The following is a 17,421-nucleotide window of genomic DNA, read 5'->3' as shown; positions in this document are numbered from 1 at the left end:
TTGCATTTTACTCTTTGGGGCATAGTACATTTAGAGGGGCACCACAGATGATCCGTTTATGAGCATCTGCTCCCTCATATGGCATTCTCTTTGGGCTCATTGTTTGTAAGGGCACCCTCAGGTTGTATATGCACATCTACCACTTAACTACCTTGCAATGGAGAAAAGCAAGTTGACTGTCAAAAACCTTCTGATATAAGTTCTCATATATATCAACTGCCCCCATCCCAGGCCAGGAATGTATATCCGAGGAAAGGTGAACTAAAATTAAAAGTGTGCATTCAACTTCATGTCAGTGGGGCAAACCTAAATTAGAAATCAGTTACAAATGCATGCATGATCATTCTCGATCACGGATATATTTGATGTTTGTGGGGGTTTATGGTCAGCATGTTTCAGGGCATTTTCTCCTACATTGGGGGCTTGCTCAAAAGTTTGGTCCCTGAAGCTAGATAAACTATTCAAAATGTATCCCATATAATAAAAAAAAGTCTACCAAAGTTTGTACAGGTAACCCAAATGATTTGGATAATAAAAATTAGTTTGAAGTGTCATTTGGTAACTATTTGTTTGCAAAATTACTGTAATGTAATGACACATTTACAAAAATGCTGTGTTAGGGTGGCCCACCTCTGGACACTTACCTTTACTCTATGCTTAACAGAAAACCTCTGAATATTTGACCATTTAGCAACACTTGTTTTTTTTTGATGCAGTTGTGTTGTGATACATTTATATGTAGTTCTTTACAACAATGCATTTTCAGTATGATGTCCATTTCCTAAATTATCCCTCTGTTTTGTGTCTAGGTCACATCTCCAGGGCCCCCTGGGCTGCCTGGCACAGGTACAGGTACCTCAGATAAAGAGGACCCAGCAGAATATTTACCTCAACCTATTTTCCACAAACACATGCAACTGGAAAGGGATTATGGCACCTTGCTATCCACGTGAGTGTATAAATACTGTCCTACTGCTTAATATGTATGAGCAGCAACTACTAATAAAACCATTGCAGAAAGATTTTTGTCCTAATAGCCAAGCCAAATTTCATCCTGATAGTTGCTATTGGTACAAGTACTGTCACAATTTGGTAATACCTGTCTTCTCTTTGTGCTGTTTATCCTTTAGATACAGCAGCTTTAAGTCCCTTCCAGATGCTCTTGGAGTGGAGCAAGATGAGTGGCCACAGCAACTCCCACAGATTGCCCAACCACATGATCACCAAGAAAGAAGCACCGGACAGGGGTTCATGTCTCATGTCTCCAAGTTACAGGACCATGCACATGCTACAAAACCACCAGGGCCAATATCTTCTGTTAGTACACAGAATCATGAGAACCATGTACCAGATGTCAGTTCACAAGACTTCCATTTGCAAACTAAAGTAAAGGGCCATTCTCCAAGAGCTAGTCAGCAGCATAATTCAAGATCTGCTATTCCTCAAAGCTTTCAACCTGCTGGAAGTCCTACAGATGATAAGCATGCCAGTAGTTCAGCTAGTGGCATCAATAGACCTGTCACATCATCTCCTAAAGAGCGAAGAAGAGCATCTTCTGTGTCTAGCAGACATAGCAATGCTCCAGATGATGGAAAATCCTCAGTCCGAAGGTAATATCCACTTTTTATTATCTTTCTCTTTGTCTATTTATACAGTGCACACACACTACTTTACATACAACTTTATCTTATCCATTGTATCAATCAATAGGGTAGTTGTTTTAATATTAAGTGAGACATAGTTTTGTCTTTAAACACATTTAGATCTTCTACAATCCTAAATGCCACAGGCTGTTGAACTGTGATATGTGTATCCCTGGGAAATATTTCTGATTTTTATTTTTAGCAAATATTCATATCTAAAACGTACCCAAGTAAATAAAAATGTGTGTGAAAGGTATCCCTACCTTGACTTTAGAGTGAGTCTTTTGGGAGCATAAAGTAGGAGCTGTATTGGCTGATAAAAGAGCTGCTCTGGCCAAATCAGTGTTTGGGGATGACCCATGAAAGAAGAGACCCTTCTGTTCCCTAAAATAGGGATTGGTCATGGGACCCAATAATGGCATGCTGTAAAATGCAAAAATAGTAAATGCAGCAAAACCTAATGCCTGGAATTAAACGATTGTAATATACAGTACACACAAGTGACTGTTTTTTACTTTAAGTTATTGTAGATGTTTAATCACAGTTAGGTGAAATCAGCTAGTAAGTTTAACCACACAAAGGGATAATTGAGATAACCAGAACTGTTTTTTAAATACTGAGTTTAATTGAAGGGGTACACGCTTTTTTGTTGATGCAAACTGATTCTTTGTGTAACTTGATCACTGCTGTACATTAGAGCACTCCCCAACACATGGCCTACTAATTAGAAAAGAAGACAGAACTTTCCTGTTCTTTTCCTTATTGTTTCATATACTAAGGCACTTCACAGTTGCACAAATGTATGTAGAAGTTTTTTTTTGTTTCCCCCTACTCTTTCGAGTGGTTCATGAATATGTCAACCACCATGTACATCCCATATAACGTTGACATTGATAGAGCAACTGACATTTTTTCAGTTTGTCTTTGCCAGTCCAACTTACAATTCAGTATCACTGAAGTGGAAAGTCAAAGTAACGAAAGAGCAAAGAATTCTTCTTTACAAAATATAGAATTAGCAAACCAAGAGATAGGATTTGTTGCTTTTTCTTTCTGATCTAATCTTTGAGCTCTGGAGAAGTTATTGTCTTTGTACTTTTGTATTTATACTCAGGCTGATGGTAATAATAAATTGTGATAAGATTTTATTTTTTAAATATGATTTTTTTATTTATTGTGAGCTAAACTGACAACTTTTTTTGTGTGTTATCTTTTCTTGTCAGAGCTCCCTCCATAACCTAGTATGGAAAAGAATGTGCATTCCAGCACTCCCACTATTTCAGCTGTGTCTGTTAAGTTGCTGTGCTTTGTCTACATGTATATTAATACACTTTGTCTGTGTTCTTTCAGGATGCCACATGGATCAAAGAGGTTTCCACAACGTGTTTCACTCAGCTCCTCATTGCCTAAACTTAAAGAACAGTCTCCTCGAACACCCACAATTGAACTTTCGGTCAGTGAGGAAAGCCTCCAAGAATCTCCATCTCATAAAAGTAGTGTCAGCAGCAAGAATGTCAGTCCTTCTGATTACAAGGAGACACTAAGAACTCCAAAAGGAAAAATTGCACAGGTAGGATAATAAATCTAAACATGCACATACTAATTATTAGCATTTAGATTGTAAGCTCTTCTGGGCAGTTTCCTTTTCTCCTCCTGTCTGTATCTGTTGGTCATTTGAAACCCCTATTTAATGTCCACAAAGTACCATATTTGTAGTCTGGAATTTAGAACCGATGGAGATTTGTATATCAAGTATAATGTGATATTTTGCACATGCATATGGTCAAAGGGCAGAATTAGGTTTAGCCAGTTGTGTGATTCACATATCTGTAATAAAGTGCATAATCAATCAGGTAACTAATTCCTTCTTCAGATGTCCAGCTTCCTGTTTACCGTAATTGAACATCAGCATACTACTTATGTATCGTTTAGGAAGCATTCAGGAGGTACATGAAGCTGCACAAAGAAAGTGTTGCAGAGATTGGTGAATTACAAAACTGGAAAAACACAATTAATTTGGCAACTAACACTGCCCTAACAAGTGAAGTGTTTGCATTGTCCGGAGTTTCACCTAAACAGGAGATTTGAAATTCTATATTGAATTTTCCCAGTAGGAATTAAAAAACAAACATAAAAATTGCAGGTTTAGGTATTTTACATGCTTACATGTGCTATTTTACTTTTCTATGACAAATATTTTATTCTCTTCCTGTGTGCCTTTAAACTTGCTGAAGTATCTGAACACTCTAGTTCCTTCCCTTAATTTCACAACATAACCTTTACAGCATCTGCAAGGGAGAGGATAAAGGAAATTTCTGTAGACTGTCACCTAAATGACAGTTTTGAGTCTGCTGGGGCTACTACCATCTCCACCAAGATGGTGGTGCCTAGCAGCAGTCTTACAGCTTTTTAAGGTCTACACAATTAAGGCTTTTACAGTCGTGCTTAGAGGTTAGCACGCTTTGCAGTGCTAGGTCCCAGGTTCAAATCTCGGCCAGGACACTGTCTGCATGGAGTTTGCAGGTTCTCCCCGTGTGTGTGTGTGTGTGTGTGTGTGTGTGTGTGTGGGTTTCCTCTGGGCACTCCGGTTTCCTCCCACATTCCAAAAAGATGCAGTTAAGGTAATTTGCTTCTACCCATAAAATTGACCTTAAACTATATTAAAGACATATGACCGAGGTAGGTGCATTAGATTGTGAGTCCCTTTGGGGGACAGCAAGTCACATGACTATTGATTTTGTAAAGCGCTGGGTAATATGTCAGCGCTATATAAAATACTGTGTAATAATAATAATAACTTGCATAAAAAAGATAAATCCACATAAATCCTTACAGGAAGCATTTTAATAAAAAGAATTGTCTGGCAATAAGGTCTTTTTTAAATGTATTATTCCAAACCACTTTATATTACTCTAGATTTTAAAAAATATTCCATTATATTACAGAGGAGGATTTTTTCCCCAGAAACTGATAGTGGCTTCCTTGGTTCAGAGAGTGGACGGTCCTTTATGCTACAGAAACATCCACTGAGCTTAAACAGGTAGGCTAATATATGTCAGTGTCTATAATCAACATGGCTAGGTTTTTATTTGTTGGACTTCTAACACAATGGGTATATGTTCTTGTATTTGTTTTCCCCTACTTGTGTAGAAGATTATAAAGCATTTTGTGCCAAAATTCAGCATCAGTCATTTCATAGTGCAAAGTATAGCAAAGGAGGGGAATAGAGAATGTTGGCACATTCCTGGCCAAGAGTTAATAAGGATGATATATTTGTTTTACCAGGGTAAAGAACAGGCAGCACAATCTGCCCACAGGAACTTAACTAAAATTTATTAAGGTCCCCAGGTCTTAAAGCTAATCATATACAGGTCAATTGTACTCTTCAATCAAGCAGTCCATTCCACTGTACAATCCACCATAAAAAGATTGTTTTTTTCTAAATGATCAACCCAAAATGCTGAATATGGAATATTGAACATCAGATGGTCAGGTTCCCATAATTGGACATTTTCCAACAAGTATTAGACAGGTGTTCAAGGGCTCCTAACTGAATACTGTTTCAAATTTTGGAGCATCTATACATACATTCTTGTAATAATTGAGAGATTTAGGTAAAAACCAAAAGTATTACATTTGTACTTTGTTTAAAATATTTTTTATTGAAACATTTTATATGAATATTTTTATATGAACACAAAAATACATTGTAACATATAACATACAACAAATCACTCGGGGAGGAAAAAACAAATACATTTGCATTTTGATCAACTACCAGGAATAAAGTTTGTGCTAGTACAATTGATTGATTAATCCACTGTTGACATTTTTTTTAGAAAAAGTAGAACTAAAAATCAATTAAATTAAAGTTTCATGTGTGTACAGGTTTGGAACTAATCCTTCTCCCTCCCCACCATTCAACAACCAGTACTAGAGGTTTTAGTGCGTCCAAACTTCAAAAATTAATTGCATGTTACCAGTCCTTAAGTGGGGTGGATTCATTTGTTTTTCTTTCTTACATTTATTTTCATTCATTTTTAGTTGGTGATGTTGAGTTCCTGTTTAAAGGTGACAACACTCCATTACCCTGGGACATAAAGTGTTGTTGAACTATAAAACACCCCCTTCTTTTTTCATAACATGGTGGCACATTTCTGGCACAGTAAACAATCAATTTGCAATTTTTGCAATCATTGTACAAATATAACAGAATACTTTTCCAGGTAAATTTAACAATCCAACAGGTAGCAAATAAAAGGACTACCGCTTAGGTAAATGTTATTATTTAAACTTCTAATTACTGTATCACATCTAGGACTAGAGCTCATTCAGTCTTTATTACTTAGCAGAGAGGTGCCTGTAGAAGCACAAGATTCCTCCAATGCTGCTGTGAAAAATAAGAGGCAATTCTCTAAAAATGGCAATGGTAACTTCCCTGGGACTTCCAAGGTCTTGCGTGACAATACAAAGCAAACAAATGCTTGGACTGGCCCATCCGAAGCCAGCTCTCCCTCCCTGGGACCGAAGAGCCTGACTGACAGTGAGAGCGGAGAGAAGAGTCACACTGGTGAGTGTTTGTTTTTTGTTTATTTTGTTGTTATCCATAAAAAGATATTGTTTATGTGAGATGGATCAATATTACTTAAGTTAAGCATACACGAGCAGTTGGGTTCCTAAAAGATTAATATCTACTTAAAATAGATTTTTTAACTTGTTACCACCATGCATCAGAGCCAGTATTCATCTTGGAGAGCCCTCTATCAAACATCATCCCAGGAGCTCTTCTAGGTTCTTAGAAAACCAGAGACAAAGTGCAAGAATATGTAGCAAAATGGGAAGCTGTTAGTGTATGCCAACATGGTTTTGACCTGAAGTGGTCCATAGACCTAAGATAATAGTCATGTGATTGGGCTGTTTTGAGGCAAAAATCTTTTTTCCTATGTTGGCTATTGTCAAAAAGGAATGGCTCCTGGTATATAATTGATTGAATAGTTTAGAAGATCCTCCGTATTTGCTCACTCTTGTCTAGTCCACCATCCTGCTTTCAACTCCCAGTAATTGCAGAAACAGGACTATGTAACTAATATGAATGCTTCTAGAAGAACCGTTATGGCAGGCCCTGTGTATACTGTATGTATATTGTGTATTGTATATGTAAATTTGCCATCTATGCCTAAAACAAACTTTCATTTTTTTTGTGCAGCAATATTGTACAATTGTACATACATCTGCATTCTTTCAGTTTTTTGCAATCATTTGCTATAATTATGATATATAGAGTAAAAATAGACACAAACAGTAAAAACAAAAATTGGGTAAAGAACACTGTGAGCAATGTTTTCAACTATCCATAAATCAAAAGCTAGCCGTATGCTAGGCAATACTTATAATTTATTAGATGAAAATGTCAAGTCAATCAAACATTGATCAAAACAATCCTATTTTGAATTTATAATGTATATTTTGAGCAGAATCTCAGCAAGGTAATTGGGTAAATTTTGTATTGAACCAAAACTACATAGTGGTGTTTAGATTGATCACTGATTTTTTGCAAGATACAGATTAGATATTATAGTAAAATTGATCATTGTTTAGATTAAATCTCAAACAAGCAGATGGTACAATGAATACTTATGAATAGTACAATGGTACAATGAATACTGTAGTTGGTTACAAGGATCAAATTATCAAAATAATTGATCAAATGTAGGATAATGTACCAAAAGCAGAGAAAAAGACTAAATATTGCTGTGATCTGGCAACCAGCAGGCAGTAGTAACACTCTTTGATATTTTCTATAACAATCCCTATTTAATGTACAGCGCTGCGTAATATGTTGGTGCTATATAAATCCTGTTTATTATTATTATTATTATTATTATTATTAATAATAATAATAATAATAATAATGTTATTATTCATAATAATATTAATAATAATAATAATAATAATAATAATAATGGACAGAGTTGTGTAGTTTGTATGTGTGTCCAGTTTTTATGAGGTGAAAAAAAAAAGATGTTGGAAGCAAATCTGATCATCTGTACTAATCCCTATCAAAATATATTTAGATTTCAGCACTGTAATGGAATTGAAAAGTTTAGTCTAACAAATATTAGGTTTCTGTGACAAACATTGTGTGTGTGTGATTTTTATTTTAAACTTTAATCAAGACTTTTGTTTACGTTTGATTGTGCATGGAAAAACCGAAACTATATTAACATTAGGTTGCAACAGGGGATTTTTCAAAATACAGGATCCAGTGAAAATTAACTAACAAATTTCCCCATGTAAATCCAACTTTGGGTAAAATAAGTAAACATTGATGACTGATTTCGGTATTATAATTATGACAGATGAATCGGACTCAGAACGGGAAAGATCTAATGAAGTTATTGATGACTTGTATTCTGGTGCTTCTCTGCTTCCTTCACCCACTGCTGAGCCATCCCAGCCTCTCAGGGATATTATGGAGTCCCGTCAAGCAAGAGAGTAAGTCAGGAATGAACAGTACATTTTATTCTGTTTATTCTTTATGAAAAAAGGAATTATGATTTCACTAGCATGTATTTTGTGTAGTGACAGTGATGGTCTCTACCACATTTTCTATAAGCAATGATGTTTAACAGAATTTATTCATGTCTAATTGATTTGTTCTGCAACAGTAGGTTTTACCAAAAGAAAATGTTGTATTGGTTCATGAGATATTAGGATAGCAAGGGTTGCCATTCAAGTTGCTTATATGAAACCTGTCATACAAAGAAAAGTTAATATAAAATAAATACTTATGATCATTATAACTAAAGTCAGAAGCGAGATACAAGACCAAAAGAGGCTAAAAGTGAACTTGACCTAAAAGCTAACAGTTCTAAAATACACCTATGGTGATCTTTTAAACAATCCTTGTATCATAACTTAAGCCCTTTTGATTTTAGGCCCAGCCTGTAAATTGGACCTCATCTTAAGTCCATATTATACAGTGATACCTAAGCTAACAAAGAGAGTTTGTTCGGGAATTCATTTGTAAGCCCAAACAAAAATTCATCTAAACACAGCTACAGTTTGTTGTCGCACATCCACTAATGCATTCATTAGCTGAGTCCGAAACACAGCTGAAAAAAATCTTTGTTAGTCGAAAAATTTGTGAGCACTCATTAGCTGAGGTATCACTGTACTGACATTTTGTTAGCTTTTGTGCTCAGCCAGTCCCCAACTATTCAATGTCCAAAAAAGTTTTGTAGAGCAATGGGAAGTTTAGAGTTTGATTATAGTTGGTGGAGTCTAATATAGGCTGAGCCTAGGATCTAAGAGGTTTGCCTGTGTATTAGAGTTGCCACCTGTTAAGATCGAAAGCAGCAGCTGTCAAAGGATTTTCCTCTTTTTTTATGAGGTATGTCGTTTATTAAAGAGTGTCTTTTGTCACTGCAACATTCAAACACTATTTTTAAATTATGGAATCAGTGAAAGAAGAATGTTTTCATGTCACTTATTTCCCCCTGGGCGGTTACCCCGAGCCAGGTTCAGGGTAACAAAACTTACTGAAAGCGTTTACCTCGAACCAGGTTTGGGGTAGCTAAAAATTGCAACTGAAAAAAAAACACTTACCTTGTCCCCGCAGCTCCTCTGGAGACATCTGTCCTCTTCTGTCTTCAGCTGACGTGTGCAGATCTCCGGGGTTTTGACGGTGACGTCAAATAATTTTGTATTGGATTCAATACAAAAAAGCTGTATTGAATCCAATACAAAGAAATCTTTATATAATATATAAATAATTGTATTATAAATGTTATATAAGGTACTGTACAGTTACACACTATTTTTGTTTTTTAAAGATTTTTTTTTTATGTTTTATATATATATTTTTTTAAAGTTTATTATTATATTTATTACATTTTGGACATATTTCGGTGAGTTATGCCTAAGAATTATAGCCTACAATCTAAAATAGATTTCCATGCAAAAAATGTAAGGCTTTTTGCATGAAAATACGGAAAGAATTAGAACGCTCGGCGTTCACGTACGCGTCCCTCAACGATTTTTGATGAAGTTGGTGCGTGCGCCCGTCGACTGGGGTCATAGCTGGAAATTCAAATATTTTGTATTGTATTCAATACAAACTCCTGTATCCAATCCAATACAAAATAATACAAAATTTATTTATGTGGTTTTATCTATAGGTATGTGACGTTGGATATTGCATTTTCAGTATTTTTGATTTATTTATGCATTCTTATTTAAGCTGATTTTTGTGTTTTTTATTTAATTTTATTGTTAAAGTATATTATTTTTTTTACATGATTGTGTGTTTCAAACTTTATTATATTCGGGATATCTACTAGACCCTTGTTTGGCCATATTTCTGTAAGTTACAGATCTACAATTTAAAAAAAAATTTCATGAAAAACAGTGTACCGCTTTTGGTACAGAAATCCAGACCTCAGTGTAACGCCCAGGAGGTTAAACTGTTAGGTTTATCAACCATATGCTCCAGGAAGATAGGCCTTGAACTCCAAATGGACTGTGCCAATTCCACACTTATTATCAGACTATCATAACTGTCCTCAGAAGTGTTTTGCCAAGGGGGGATATGCTGCAGTACTTTTCATCTCATCTTCTGTAATAGCCAGAAACACTGCACACACAAAAGTTAATCTCACAATCATGTGGAAAATCCACTCACTAGAGACTGATCTGTAGGGACAACAGTTTTCAGAATTGTGTCTTATAGAAAATGGCCGCCACCATGAAATCATTTCCTAGTACAGATATTTATCTATACCACAGGCTCCACTAAACTAGACAAAGGATTGAGAAGTCTGTAAGACGGACAGTGTGGCAGACAAGACTTACACCAGTCACTACAAGGTGCTATATTTCAGCATTATTGTTACATTAAAAATAGGTCAAGTTAAAAACTAAACTAAAATTTGGAGAAATTTTATTCAAATACAGTGACACCAACACCCAATAGCAACTTTTCTGCAAAATTAAGTGTATTTGCTTGTAATTGAGGTGCCACAAGCCCCTTGGCCCTGGTTTAGGGACATATATAATGACTCATCTTAGCTTTTGAAGCTGAATTCCAGGCAGAGATAAAATAAACACATAAATGCAGCTCTGTATGTATAAATACACCACTCGATGTTATACTGAACTATCTAGAAACTTAAATCTGTAAGCTTAGACTAAGAGAAGGAGAATCAATACAAGGAGCCAATCCGTGCTGAATGGACAACATTTGCAATTTAGTATATGTAATTATTATTGTGTTTATTAAAACAGATTGCTATTTTTTCTACAATTAAAAAAAAGTCTAAACAAGAAAACAATCTTGTTTCTTAATAGTTAATTCTTTGGTTTCTTTTATGTGGCAGCAAACTACTTCCAGGTGCTCTGTTAAGACTGGGTACACAATATTTGGCACTGCGCCTATTCCTCTAATTGCGTCTCTAAAGTATTTTCCACCTAGTGAGACACCTGTGTATACTTGAAGTAGATTAATTGGCTATACTAGTAATCATTAAGTACAATGTCTGATGTAAACATTGCCTATTAAGGATGCTTCATCTAAGTTTGCATCTACTATGGTGACTTGCTTTATTTCCCTTGCTGTAAATATACATTTTATTGACAGAAAATAGCCGTTGTAAATAGGGTGGGAGGCTGCTACAGATGGACTTCTACTTTTATATATGAAGGAAGGTATTGCTGGTAAAAAATGCTTGCTGCTTGTTTGTCTTTGGCTTCAGTATTTTCAGAAACATTGATCCAACCAAAAATGTAGAACCAGAATTGGGTCACACCTACTATAAATTCAATAGTATGAGTACAACCCTTTCAAATTACAAAGTTAGGGGTTTTTTCCTATTGTGCTCTTCCAACCTGTGTTTTATTCAGCATGACTGTGCTGAATAAACCCCATACCTTTACCCTGCTGAACACTGCTAAGTAGAAATGCTGAGCCAAATCTTCTAATCCAACCATTACATGATCCTACCAATACTCTTGGCTATATGGGCACAAATTTAAAAAATATCTAAAACCATGTATTAAGTCATTCTAGCATAGTAAAGGAACTTAGTTTACATGACTATGTTTTTGGAATAGGATCTCCAACATACTCCTACGGGTTTGATGGTCAGGTGTCCATAAACGAATATTCTTAAAGTGTAAACATATGTGGCTACTGGGGCGTTATTACTCATCTCAGCTCTTAAATTTAAGGCCAGAGAAAGACTGGACAATTTGGAGTCTGCAATTGGAGTGCATTCAATTAACAATATTTAAATATTACAGTATAATGTTTGTTTTCAACAATAAGTGTCAAAAATAATAATCTTGTTTCTAATAGGTTGGTAAGATTATCTATGTTTCAGTGTAAACAATAGTTTAGCAGTTTAGCAATGTAAGAGTCTGTGTCAATGGGCTTTGGACTAAATTTAATGTGTTTCCATGCTTATTTACAATTCAAATACAGGTGTATTTTACCTCCTTCTGACCCACTTCAATCAGGTTTGCATTTCAATTGATGTATATATAATACAAAATCCATAGAATGCCAACAAAAGCCAATTCACACACAACTTAAGACTGGTTTCACAGGTATGTGCTTATGATAACTCATGTTAAAATGCAGGTGTTACCACACTAAACGTGTGTTATGGTGTCTTGCCATTGATTTTGAAGGAAAGTTCAACATACATATAATAAATATATACATATTGGGCAGCACGGAGGCTCAGATGTTAACATTTTGGCCTTTGCTGTGCTAGGTTCCAGGTTTAAATCTCAGCCAGGACTCTATCTGCATGGAGTTTGTATGTTTTTCCCGTGTTTGTGTAGGTTTCCTCCGGGTAATCAGGTTTCCTCCCACATCCCTAAAACATGCAGTTAGGATAATTGCTCCTCCCAAATTGACCTTAGACTATATTAGGGATATGTGACTATGATAGGGACATTAGATTGTGAGCTCTTATGAGGGACAGCTAGTGATGTGAATATGGACTTTGTACAGTGCTGCGTAATATGATGGCGCTATATAAATACTGTATAATAATATTAATACATATAAATAAACAAGACCTGAATTCATATGAGGATCATAAATGACTGATGATTTTCATACCTGTCTGTACAATCATCATCCTCTAAACCAGTGATTTTCAACCACTGTTCCGTGGCACACTAGTGTGCCGTGAGAGATCTTCAGGTGTACTGTGGGAAATTATCCAATTACCATTGTCGAGTGCCTGTGCTGTAGTGACTGGCAGAGTAATGTAATACTCTTCCATGTCAGTGGGTGGCAGTAGGTAGCTCAAGCGCCTTGTTTATTTTTAGAGGCGAGAATTAGCTACAAAGTGTAATTTTGTAACACTTTTGATTTGTGGTGTGCCGCAGGATTTTTTTAATGTAAAAAATGTGCCGTGGCTCAAAAATGGTTGAAAAACACTGCTCTAAACAACCATGTCTAGTACACGCCTCCCCTCTTTTCCCCAGCCCCCCCCCCCCCCTCCTTGCTCTCATGGGGTGTGTGATAGTTACAGGTAACTAGGTGTTGTTATATTCCACGAATGAAGAATTGTTGCTGTGTTGTGTGCCAGTGTGGTTTGTTAGTATGGGCATTATGTCCATGTAGGCATTCAGTATGTAATTTGTGAACCTGATGTATTATTAGTAATATTATTATTAGACAGTATTTATATAGCACCATCATATTACGCAGCGCTGTACTAAGTCCATAGTTGTGTCACTAACTGTCCCTCAAAGGCCCTCACAATCTAATATCCCTACCATAATCATATGTCATCAATGTAGTCTAAGCATGGGATGTGGGAGGAGACCCACACAGACACGGGGAGAACCTGCAATCTCATTGCAGATAGTGTCCTGGCCGAGATTCGGACCTGGGACCCAGCGCTGCAATATGTGTATGTGCAAATACAGAAACTACTCATAAAAATCATTGAGCTGCATGGATCTGGAAAATCCCACTGATTTTGTCCCATGAGTATAAAGAATGATTACCAGTTTAATTTATATGCCTTTAATATTAATGGATTTCCCTGTTCTTGGCAGCTCTGGTATGATGTGCCATAGCATGCTCAGGTATTCATATTTCTTACATTTTTCTTATTTTTCTCTCTTAAGTCAGGCCATCCACGACTTGCAGAAGGAAGTGACTCAGCTCCGTCACCACCTAGACAACAGCCTGAACCGATCACCAGCCCGGGGGAAGCAGTGGAAGCCAGTCAATGTTCAGTAAGTGAACTGAGTTATGTGTAAAACATTATTTACTGACATTTTTGTGCAGATAACTAGAGCAGCTAGAGACTCTTTTTGTGATGGTTCTTCCAGTATTATAGAACATGAACTCGTTTGACCACCCCTTTGCAAATTATTGTAGCCATTCATAAAGTTCCTAAGGTTGTAACTGTCTCTCAGGCAGTTGTTTCACACTCGGAATAGTGGCAATGTACCTGGGCTGGCTCCTAGCTGATTGCTAATGACTAACCACAAGCCAAAGAAACCACTGCTTTGCACATTAGCTATCAATTGTTATGTTTTCTTCATTACTATACACTATGATGTGCATTCTTATTTGGAAAAAAGCAGTTTTCAGTGTTTTGCTGCAAAGCCCCACAGAATTCTTTTTACTTAATGAACCAAAGAGAGATCCCTGACTGGAGGAGAGCTGGTTATGTGACTGGGATTTTTTTATACATACTAATTTTTAATGTTCTAGGCCAGCTTCCTAAAGCTGGTTGAGTAAAAAGCACATTTGTGAATGCATTGCTGTACTTTATAAATTAGGCAGTGATATGTCCATTCTGCAGCCATGCTTAATAAATTAACCCTAAATGCAGTCAGTTAGCTAGCAGTCAGGCCCTATTGTTCTGGGGAATAAAATTCAGGAAGAAAAAAATTACATACAATTACATTACATAATCAGCCTAATTCTTTATTATGCAATTGGAAGGCAGGCTGGAAGGATGGGTTGTCCATATTGCATATCCACTATAGGGAACAATCAGGTCACCGACCTGGCTTTACTTTCTGGAGAAACTGTAAAAATTTCCAAACAGGGCGAAAAGCTTACAAATTTTTTGACAGGAAGAGGAGCCACCATATATGTACTTTTATCATCATATTTAGCTGTTTGCATAGGGTTTAGATTTAACTTTTGATCAGGGTTGTGTCACATTATCATTCAAAGGATGTAAAGGAACATTCCTTGAATGTTGTAAAGATAAAGTTGGTTTTAATGGCATGAGGTAAACCTTATTTATTTTTCACAGTAAGCAACGTGATGGGGAAGACCCTCATTTTTCTCCTGGCTTGGGTAAACCTATTTACAGACATAAGGCTCCAGTAAAAGATTCAAGGGCAGGTAAGTCTCAGGAAAAGTTGCTTCTTCTAGTGTATTAGGCAAAGCAGATGTAGCAGAATTCTGTAATAAGAAAATTGTTACTGTACTAGGACCCAGAAAAAGAACACAAAAACATTAATGAATGCTTTTTTTTATTCATAATACATCATAAGGATAGCACATTAGAAACTCTGCAGGACCTGAACTGAACTGGGCAACATCTTCTTTACAAGCTGATTCTATCTCAAATGACTTACCATGTCACAGCCTCAACAGTTGTTTTAAAGCTTTCTGCCTTGCTATTGAAAAAGTCCCTGGGTTTGTTTATATGTTATGGGTATTTTGTTAAAAGCCTAACATTTAATATAAAAAAAAATATTTTTAAAAACTTCCCCACACTTTGTGAACACTACTTTATTTTTGTAAAGTTTAGTAAAGAGAAAATCTAAGTTTATTTTATTATAGACATAGTAAGTTTATTTTATTATTCCAACTAACACCTGTTCGATTCACCTCACAGACTATTCTATGTAATTAACCCCCCCCCCCCCACCCCGCATCTACCCCCTCTACATGTCTATCCTACATAGCTCACCATCGATCTGCCAGTTCTATCCTTTAAAACAAAGTCAAGTGGTGGCTCATCACAGGCATGTCCCCAACCCAGTTTGGGGCCCAACCCATAGTTCAGGAAACATGGCTGTATAATCAGGAAGTACAGCAAAGATGTACTTGTGAACTGGCTACATGAAATAGGAAGACTAAAGATAATTGAGGCCGCTTGTGTGGGCTAGGCAGGGGAAAAATGTGGCTATAGATAGGCAGTTCTTAAACACAGAAAATTCTTGTCTTGTTAAGTTAATGGGTTCCACATAGCAAACAGCTAAATAGTTTGACCATGTTTTAGATGTAGTTTATGCATTATAAATATATGTTCGTTTCTATTTCTGTTTAACAAAGGTAAAGGATTGCAGCAGTTTATTGGCATATTCTCATTAGACATTCATTCTCAGACAATGTGTAGGGATGCATTTGTGTAAGATCTGTAATCCTCACAATTCCTAATTGGCTGCAGTGACATCATAAGATCTTAGACAAGATTCAGATTTTCACTGTTGTGGCACCAGTTCAAGTAGCCCTTTCAAAGTAATGATCTGTTGGTGCACTGAAGAACAGGTAACAGTGTGAATCTTCCCTAACTCAACTTCTGTTGCCAATGTCTGTCCCTATTCTCTTTTTTTGCAGCAGGACTTGTAAACCTTACAGAGTTACTCAAGCTCTTAAAAGTAAAATCCATGGCCTATTATGCAGATCTCAACTCTGTGGAAAAAATTTCCACATCCTGCCATGTTTCACCTCCTACACCAACTTCTTGGCCATTCAGGAAATCCTTTAAAGAAAAAAGGGTGGAGGCTCCTGTCTGGTTCAAATTTTAAAATGCACTTAAAGTATCTAATATTATGTTGAGAAGAACTTTGCTTACATTGAAAATACAAACTAATCTTATTTTTGATTCATCTCATTTAAAGAACACCAATGGCGAAACTCTGTGTCACATGACCATGACCCTAGCCAGCAAGGTATTCAAGAGGGAAAAGGAGTTCAGGGGCCATATACAGGTGAGTCATTAGAATTTTAACCTATTGTGGGCATATTGTATAAGAAACGTGGAGGCTGTTTGTGTGGATGTTGTGCTGAACAAGAGGAAAATGTTTGTTTGCTTCTAGCTCACTGACCTAAAACTATATATATAGTTAGGTCCATAAATATTTGGACAGAGACAACTTTTTCCTAATTTTGGTTCTGTACATTACCACAATTAATTTTAAATGAAACAGCTCAGTTGCAGTTGATCAGCAGACTTTTAGCTTTAATTTAGTGGGTTGAACAAAAAGATTGCATTCAAATGTGAGGAACTAACGCTTTTTTTTAAAAAAATCATTTTGGCTGTATGTTTTGGGTCATTGTCCATTTATATTATGAAACGCCTCCCAATCAATGTGACTGCATTTAGCTGGATTTGAGCAGACAGTATGGCCCTGATTTAATAAAGCTCTCCAAGGCTGGAGAGAATATACTTTCATCAGTGAAGCTGGGTGATCCAACAAACCTGGGATGGATCTGGTCCAGGATTCAAAGCATTTGTTAGCAAACAGCAAATGACATTGAAAAAATCCATTCCAGGTTTGCTTGATCACCTAGCTTCACTGGTGAAAGTGTATTCTCTCCGGCCTTGGGGAGCTTTAATAAATCAGGTCCCAAGTCTCTGAACACCTCAGAATTCATTCGGCTGCTTCTGTGTCACATCATGGATAAACACTAGTGTCCCCGTGCCATGGCAGCCATGCACGCCCAAGCCATCACACTGCCTCCGCCATGTTTTACAGATGATGTGGTATGCTTTGGATCATG

General features: G+C 36.4%; 1 protein-coding gene across 8 annotated transcripts in view; it reads left to right on the top strand.

Moving 5' to 3' along the window:
- The window catches only part of AKNA (AT-hook transcription factor), a 49,652-nt gene that overhangs the window by 18,686 nt on the left and 13,545 nt on the right, over positions 1-17,421 (top strand). For 7 of the 8 annotated variants that reach the window (XM_072431284.1, XM_072431285.1, XM_072431280.1 and 4 more), the window contains exons 10-18: positions 810-949; positions 1,131-1,610; positions 2,991-3,210; positions 4,586-4,680; positions 5,990-6,210; positions 8,000-8,135; positions 13,791-13,901; positions 14,939-15,030; positions 16,539-16,628. In XM_072431284.1, the coding sequence (XP_072287385.1) occupies positions 810-949; positions 1,131-1,610; positions 2,991-3,210; positions 4,586-4,680; positions 5,990-6,210; positions 8,000-8,135; positions 13,791-13,901; positions 14,939-15,030; positions 16,539-16,628 (1,585 nt within the window). The remainder of the gene's footprint in view (positions 1-809; positions 950-1,130; positions 1,611-2,990; positions 3,211-4,585; positions 4,681-5,989; positions 6,211-7,999; positions 8,136-13,790; positions 13,902-14,938; positions 15,031-16,538; positions 16,629-17,421) is intronic. The other variant, XM_072431286.1, reaches the window with a different exon arrangement.

The sequence above is a fragment of the Pyxicephalus adspersus genome, chromosome Z (genome assembly GCF_032062135.1).
Source record: "Pyxicephalus adspersus chromosome Z, UCB_Pads_2.0, whole genome shotgun sequence".
NCBI lineage: Eukaryota > Metazoa > Chordata > Amphibia > Anura > Pyxicephalidae > Pyxicephalus > Pyxicephalus adspersus.
Note: the sequence above shows the minus strand (reverse complement) of the source record. Positions and strands in the feature narration are given on the sequence as shown.